This window comes from Sinocyclocheilus rhinocerous, unplaced genomic scaffold (assembly GCF_001515625.1).
Source record: "Sinocyclocheilus rhinocerous isolate Xijiao unplaced genomic scaffold, SAMN03320098_v1.1 scaffold555, whole genome shotgun sequence".
Classification (NCBI taxonomy): domain Eukaryota; kingdom Metazoa; phylum Chordata; class Actinopteri; order Cypriniformes; family Cyprinidae; genus Sinocyclocheilus; species Sinocyclocheilus rhinocerous.
The window spans coordinates 162,491-171,181 of record NW_015629527.1 but is presented as its reverse complement, the minus strand read 5'-3'; the positions used below and the strand labels follow the sequence as shown (position 1 = coordinate 171,181).

Sequence of the window (8,691 nt, the reverse complement as noted above, 5' to 3'; positions counted from 1 at the left end):
CGTATTTTTGCACGACGGAGGCAATGTTTTCTTTGAATGTCCAGACTCCCGATTCATTAGCCGCTATCGGTAAATAACTTGAAGTGCAATTAATTTGCGCCACAAACCAGTGTGTTTATAAATGTAATACATTAAAATAATATGATACAAAATATCAGTTTGCATTGCAATATCAAGCAGCAGAACAGACTGTTTTTGTACAGGTGAAATAAATGGTAGCAAATAAAACCGGAAACTAATGGCGCGCCGCTCTTACGTTAAAAATAAGGTGGATAAAGACTTTTAGGGTGTTTTTAATAAAGGGGATAGTGTGAGCTAATTGTAGTTCTTATGTCTCGAAAATGTGTATCTATTGTTGTTTTGTGTCCAGAAGAACTTCCTGGCTAAAGTGGAACGGGATTTTTTTTCTACAAGAACCTGTGAGCGTCCTCTTCTCCAAAAAAAATGTTTTTGTTAATTATATACAGGCATATGTGGAAATGCAAAAATATATATATATATATATATATATAAACATAAATAAAGAAACGAATTTACGGCGCTGGACACAATACAGGCGTAGATAAAGATAGGAATGCAGATATGGATATGGACAATAAAGATATCCGGAAACTCTGGGTTGAACCAGTTTTCTTCCGTATAGACAATTCCATTGTAGACCGATACTTTCATCCTAGATATTTTGACCTGAGCACGATATTCCATCATATTTATTTATTATTATTTTTTTTTCAAAAGACAACATTTTTAAAGGAAGCAAATCACTGTTTATGTATGGGTGGGGTATAATGATAAAGGATAAAATAAGTTGTCTAAAATATCTTATATAATCTTTTAACGAAATGATTAGAAATAATTTCAAGTATGACTAACTTTTCATAATACAAATACTGAATAGGTTATATTGGAACACAACGCGTGCACACATTATATATGAATTATGAGAGACAAAAGTCGAGAAATTGAATTGCGATTAATTGTATAATGTTAAGAACGTAGAAGCTTTAAGCCTATAGCAAGCAGAAAATTGGAATCTTTAAAATATGATCTGGTCTGATTACATTTAATTTTTTAAACAATAATATATACATTTAAATATATAATAAAATCAAATAGATTTTATTTGAAACACTGACAAAGATGCGTGTTGTGAGAGAGATGCATGGAATGTTTTAGGCTTAATTGTTTCTGTTAAATTCCATGTGTTAATAGTTAAATGACTACAGGGAGATGCCAGCGGTCGGTCAGTTTTATGACCCGTTTTATGATCTCGGTCACGAATATTTCACCGGGCCTGAACTAAAATGAATTAACGTGCGCCTTCACCCGCGCCGCGTCTTCCGCATCCTCTTCCCTGGATTGTTTTGACTGCTTGATCGAGAGCAAAGCGCTACATTTCAGCTCTAAATTTAAACCGGAATGGAGTCATTCGAAAACACCGTGATAGGAGGCAGTCAGGGTCATTGACCTTTCCGGTAATGAATCACGACTAATGAACGCCATCAGAGGAAGAGAGATATTCTAAAAAACACCACGGGGTAAAATCATCTGCTGTCATTAATGATCATAAACATAACATATCAATCAACATCTGTAATGCATTCTAGAAATGCTTTCGCACGTATATGCATACATATTTTATATAAATATGCTTGTGTTTGTTTATAGCCTATGCAATTGGAAAGTGTGTTGACAGACAGATGTAATACTATTATTTTATTTTAAAATCGATCTGTTTTTTGTTTTGTATTTTTCATGATAAACAGCGCACTATTTTTGGCCCAGTAATGTAAAGTCGTGCATATGGATGAAGTATCGCCTCTGAAGTTAATTGTGTTTTCGTTTCAGCGGAGAATAGATTTCCTCTGTTTATTATAAGCATAAGGGCGGATTTGCGTCACCGCGCGACTTGCGAGTTGAGATAAAGTTGCACAAATATTGAAAAAAGGAAATGCTAACAGTCATTATAAAGTCCCACCTCTCCGAGTCGGAGGAAATAGGGGTCCTCTGCTGTATCCTAAAATACTAAAGCATCTTCTATTTTTGGCCTAAATCTAGCAGGAATATCCGCTCGTTTAGCCTGAATCAGAGCTCATCAAAAACAGGATGACCTGCATCGAGAAACTCCTGTTTCCTAATCCCAGAGCAGAACACGCTCACAGGCGTCTGAATAAAGCACTTGATTGTGGATCGTTTTCTTATCAGAGTTTGCTGTTTGCATATTTCTGGAAAATTAGAAAACATTAGAATGCATGCAAAACCTCGTTATTATTCTTTATGCGAATGCATCATTTACATTACATCATCTTCTAAAATTATCATCTTAAATAATTACACTCTAAAAAATGCTGGGTTGTTTCAACCCAACTTTGGGTCAAATATGGACTACCCCAACTTTTGGGTTAAAAATTTAATGTAAAATTTTAACCCAACAGTTGGGTTAGTCCATATTTGACCCAAAGTTGGGTTGAAACGACCCAGCATTTTTTAGAGTGTACTTTCCAATTATCCTTAACTGTGCACCATTAAAACACTATTAAATGTTGGTCAGTCTTTCTAGTTTTATATAGCCTAATGCATCCAAGTAAACCTACAATAAGTTCACTAAAGTAAAAAAAAAAAAAAAATTGTGTATTTATCCATTCGCTTATATTTAACAACTCGTTAAATAGCTAAATGAATGGGCTTCACTGCGTTTTTTCTAACATCAAATTAAAATTACAATTTGATTAATTGAAAATGAAGACACAAACACTGAAAATGTTTAATGTTGTATCATTTGAAGCATCGCTATTTAATAAACGTGGTGATTTTTAAGAGTGGTAATGGACGTGCTCGTCGTGTTTGGGGCGTGTTGGACCGTTCTGTCAACTTCCATTGGCTCACAAAGAGCCAATCAATAGCGGAACTCCTGCTTAGAGCTTTTTGGACTCCTGTCTGGAGTTTCATACTTGAGGAGAAACGCGAGAGAGGGCAACTCCTTAAACCTGACCGTCGCGTTACATGTAGTTGTGTGCGATTCTCTGTCAAGAAGTTTTGGCTTGCCTGCCAGGATGTACACGGCGGGACTCAATCCGTTTTACGCATCGAACTTTAGCCTTTGGACCGCGTACTGTTCGGGCGGTTTTGGGGTGGACAGCATGAAGAAACCCTCGTTCTGCATCGCTGATATTCTGCACGTTGGAGATGCGGAGAACCTCCCCGGTTCGTCTTCGCTTATGGCTCACATCGGGGCCCGAGCGCAGCTTCATTCGTCGGGATCCCCGTTACGCCCGTCGCCGGTCACTCCAAGCGCATCCGCGTATCACAGGCACGGAATACACTTGACATCCAGAGCCGCGATCAACGCGCAATACGCGCCTCCGCCGTCCAGTAAAGACCTCAAGTTCGGGATTGATCGGATATTATCCACAGACTTCGAGCCGAAGGGAAACGAATCGCTATCGTTGAGAGGTAAGACGTGTTTTTGTGCATCGCACACATAGGGTTTTCCTATAGTAAACATCACATCGCATTTACGAAAAGGACAAAACAATTAGATTAACTCAGAATAGCAATGCTTGTTTGGACGCGTCCAACCCCACGCGCTTGTTAATTAATGATGAGCATAAACATAACATACCAATCAGCATCTGTAATGCGTTCTAGAAATGCTTTCGCACTTATATGCATACACATTTTATATAAATATGCGCGTGTTTGTTTAGCCTATGCAATTGGAAAGTGTGTTGACAAACAGATGCATACTACTATTATTTTATTATCGATGTTTTTGTTTTTCCTTGATAAACGGCGCACTATTTTTGGTCCAGTACTGTAAAGTCGTAACATATGAATGAAGTATCGCCTCTGTTATTGAAAGGCAATACGAGTTTAATTGGAACTAATTGGTGTTTGTCGTTCTGTAACAGATCTCACATCGATTGTTAGTCCGAATCGGCAGTCAGCAGTCCATGTGTCTGCAAGCCCGTACTTCGCGTCCATAGACCCGACCATGAGCGAAACCTCCTCCATGATGGGTTCAATAAGCAATGCCGCCAGACAATCAGGGCAACATCAGTTTCAAGACACCTTCCCAGGTAGTGTAGACATCCCAGTCGAGCCCTAAAGAGCAGGAGAACCTGCACGGATGACACGTTCATTATTATATTGCACTGCCTTATTTTGCACGCGTGTGCGGTGATAAGCCTATTTTGCTCATGCAATTAAATAACATGCACTTTGGCCAAAATGCATTGAGGTTTTGTTGTGTTCTAATGGCGTGTGTGCTGTTTGACTCAAACAGGGCCGTATGCGGTGCTTTCCAAAGACACAATGCCACAGACTTACAAGAGGAAGAGGTCGTGGTCCAGAGCCGTGTTCTCCAACCTGCAGCGGAAAGGCCTCGAGAAGCGCTTTGAAGTCCAGAAGTACGTCACGAAACCGGACAGAAAACAGCTGGCTGCGATGCTGGGCCTCACCGATGCACAGGTGAGCGACTGATTATCAATGCAAATTAATTCATGATTAAAAAAAAATGAAAACAATTAGCTTTGGCCTGCGGAGAGCCATCTAGAGCGTTAGCAGCTGGAGCATTGCGACACCCGCGTTTCTAGAGAAATGAAAGTCAATTATAACGAATTATTGCAAATGCAGGAGGGGTGCAGTTGTTTCGTTTCAAAACATCCTAATTTAAGGCATTGGGCAAGAGTTTCTGTCTTATTTGATATCGGAAATGACACGACAGACAGCAAAAGCGATAAGGAGTTTCAAAACTTTCCAGTCAAGTGTGGAAATATATATTTTTTTTCTTCTTCTTCTTCAGTAGACCCGTATTTTCACTTGGACATTTCAATTAATTGGAGAAAAAAAACTGTTCGATTTAGTTTGTGCCTGCATTTCTGTATTATATAAAAGTTTTTTTAAATTATAAAAAATACTGTTAAATACCGATACCGTCAGTATAACTAAACCAAATTTAACAATGCACGTTCATCTCTCATTGCCATCTCAAAATAGTGCAGTGCAATAAATAATAATACAAATGCACAATTAAATGCTCTTGCTTTTCTTGTTTTAGGTCAAAGTTTGGTTCCAGAACCGGCGGATGAAATGGCGCCATTCCAAAGAAGCGCAGGCGCAGAAGGACAAAGAAAAAGAACAGCCAGAGAAATCCGCGACCGAAACCGAACCCAAAGAACGCGAGGACTCCGAATGCGAAAGCGAACCGAGCGAGTCCGAATTCGAGGAGGGAGCGGAGGACAAAAGCGACGTGGACATTTCTGACCTCAACAAGGCTTTTTCGCCCTGAAAAATGTGAGCTGGGTGAAATTTGGCGTCCAACAATAAACAGAGAGCGAAGAGCTTGGATTTATAGTTTGTATACATTCGCCGGCTCTAGATATCAGCAACAGAGCGGATGAGTATGTTTTATGAATGTAGGTTGAGATCTGCGCATCAAAAACTACTCCATTTATGGACTCTGGCTGTCTAAGCTACACTTCACATGCCATGTAATGAGGCGGAGTGTATAATGTCACGGCGAAACTATTCGAGGATTTAGACAATAATCCATCCAGAGATATTACAGCCTCATGACATTACTATTAGTGTATATTTTACATCTTCAGATGAGTTATTGCACATTCAAGTATTGCAAAAAAAGAGGTTTTCTCTGGTTTATTAAACTGTTGATAAAGAGACAGGCCGTTTACATGAGGCTGTGATAACAGGCAGTTTATGCAGTTTAATGAGTTCAGTTCATAAAGCGATAAGAGCAGCTACTGCGAAACGATCCAGATGAACATTCATGAAGAGCAGATTCATAACAGCGATGCGTCAGAGCGCCACAAAGAAGCGTTCAAGTCTATAACCCAAAGCAGGCCTGTTAAGGGCATTAGTGTCTGTGAGAATAATTAGGATTTAAAAGACATTCATAAATCTGGAACATCCCAACAGTTTGTCTGTCCCAGGAAGACGGCGAAATCACAGTGAATGAAGTCAGTGGTGTGGGGGTGAGCATGTGTGTGTTTGTGTCTCTCAACTTTATAACTTTGAATGGCAAGTGTGCAAAAGTGACTTATATAGATAGATACATAATACTTTATTCAGCAAGGATGCATTCAATTGATCAAAGTGGCAGTAAAGGCATTTATGTTACAAAAGATTCTATTTCAAATAAATGCTGTTCTTTTGAACTTTTTATTCATCAAAGAATTCTGAAAAAAAAAAGGTATCACAGTTTCCACAAAAAAAAAAAAACCCCTCAGCAGCACGACTGTTTTCAACATTGATAATAATGAGAAATGTTTCTTGAGCAGAAAATCTGCATATTATACTGATTTCTTAAGATCATGTGACACTGAAGACTGGAGTAATGATGCTGAAAATTCAGCTGTGCATCACAGAAATAAATTATATTTTACAATATATTACAATAGACAACAGCTATTTTAAATTGTAATAATATTTCACAATTTTATGGTGTTTAGTATATTTCTGTCAAAAACAAAACAACAACAAAAAATAAAATCGAAAAAAAAAAAACTTACCAACCATATGTCATCAAGAAAGACCATAAATAATATGAAATCTAAGTTCATATCACCATAATAAAGTCATTTTGTTTATCTTTGACTAACACACACACACACAGACATGAAAATCTCAGTAAAGCAGAGCTCTGAACATGAATGATTTCACCAAAGACCACCTGAAGCACCACAAGCTCTACTTTCCTTCGTTCCGGAAAGAAGGATGACCTCTGGAGATCTCCGGTTTTTCCACTTAAGCCCACATATTGAATTCCACTTCAGGACATTCCCGCTCGCCCGCGCTACCTGCAGACGGCCTGCTTCACGCGCTCTTTTACACCAAAACCTAATACATCAGTCACACATACAGATGCTGCATTTACAGTTGCAGCTTAATCTCTTTCCATGGAAAACGTTTATCTGCGAGCCGACCTCATAATGCACGCATAAATTGCCCGGTCTGAGCCGCAGTGTCAATCTCAAATTCTCCTTCACGAAGTTGTGAATTACGTTTGTATGCGCAAACATGCAATAACAATAACAGTGCAAAAGCTTAACATAATACTGCAGCGTTTGATTTGTGAACTGTCTTCAGAGCTTTTATGATCACTCGGAGAAATCCCATCTGGCCCAGGATTTAAAGTCCGCCGTTTCTTCACTATTTAAAGAGCGAGTCGAATGTCCCTCTGACCTCGACACAGAGCAGCTCGCAGGCCGAGATGTTTTGAGTAAGGAGCTGCTTCAAATAAATTAGGGCTCTGTGTGTTTTCGCTTCCAAACACATTTGCGGAAGGATTAATGTGACTGATTGGGATCTCGGTGGGACCAGAGCGATTCGCCGATGGAGCCGCTGATAAACTGACCGTGATTAGCTGCTGCAGAGTTTAACTCTCCAGAATGTTTCAGGCCTGTAATGCAAGTCAGTCCATCGATAGATCAAGTTTGAAAAATGTAGCATTTTCCAACAGTGAATCAGGAAGCATTACCTTTCCAAAAATAAGTATTAGTTAAATTCTCAAGACTTCAAAAAAAAAAAAAAATTCTACATATTTTGTGTAAATTATAAGTAATGTATGTATGTATATATATATATATATATATATACTGTATATTCAGCATCATTACGTAATTGTTTTCTTCTAAGAACATTAGGTTACACTGAGGTGGCACTAAATGTGTTTTATTTGGTTTAGTCGGTGCCAGTGAAACATTAGACCGTTGTCCTGCGCTCTCTGTCTGATTTATGAGGTAACGCAGCGGTCTGCTCTACAAACGACACACCTCTGACGAACAGCTTCTACCAACTACAGAAAATATAACACTACTGCCTGTTATTTAACATCATGTCACAATGATTCAATAACCATCGCAGTCCATTTCAGTGGAATAACACTGCTGAATGCATTCATCAACGCCTTCGCTAGTCCCGTGAAGGGTATGCTGTTGTTTTAATACAATTAGGACTAGAATTACGAGCGTTTTAGATGCTTAACTTCACTTTACTTAAAACACATAAAATGTTAAATAAATACAGAGCACAAGAATATTGTTCATAATGTGTTAAAACCACAAATAAGGGCAGATGACACTTCTGAGATTAAGGCTTTATAACTGATTTAAAAGTTTGAGGTGTTATAAGTGCAGACGGAGACAGCAAACCCTTCACCTTAAGAAAAACTTCATCTTTATTATTCGGTCTATAAGACATGATGGACTGTGGCAGGACTTTGGACGGCATCCTATTATCACAACTCTGTTTTTCTAGTTAAGTCACGTTTCACTCTCAATTATAATTGCTCGGTTCTCATTCAAAGAAAGTGAAATTTGCAGCCCTTTTTTTACCTCTGTAACGTGACATTTCAGAGTGAATATGGGGTTTAAACCAGAAAATCTACTAAAATACACAAAAAATTCTAAATAAAATTAAAATGGCAAATTTTGGCTAATATTATCCAACTCACACAGTGCTAATTTCTAAGGCTCTAAATGATCAACATGATTAAAATTGGCTTAAAACCTATTGCACACAATCCAGTAAAAGCTCTTTTAGTGTAATTGTACAAACGTCCACCATCAGCTGCTGCTTCACGTGTCTTTCTGCTGTCAAATCTCGACTGGTTTTGATCAAGTAAAGGTCAGAATAACTGCAGTAATATCTCCAGATGAACTCTTACTGGAC

The 8,691-nt window shown here is 38.4% G+C and overlaps 1 protein-coding gene across 1 annotated transcript; it reads left to right on the top strand.

Annotated features, from left to right (window-relative positions):
• Positions 1–2,879: 2,879 nt before the first annotated feature.
• Positions 2,880–5,290, top strand: hlx1 (H2.0-like homeo box 1 (Drosophila)). The gene is made up of 4 exons (XM_016551209.1): positions 2,880–3,453; positions 3,912–4,079; positions 4,286–4,470; positions 5,060–5,290. Exons 1-4 carry the CDS (start codon positions 3,054–3,056, stop codon positions 5,288–5,290), a joined length of 984 nt encoding a protein of 327 aa, XP_016406695.1. The 5' UTR covers positions 2,880–3,053.
• Positions 5,291–8,691: the final 3,401 nt, after the last annotated feature.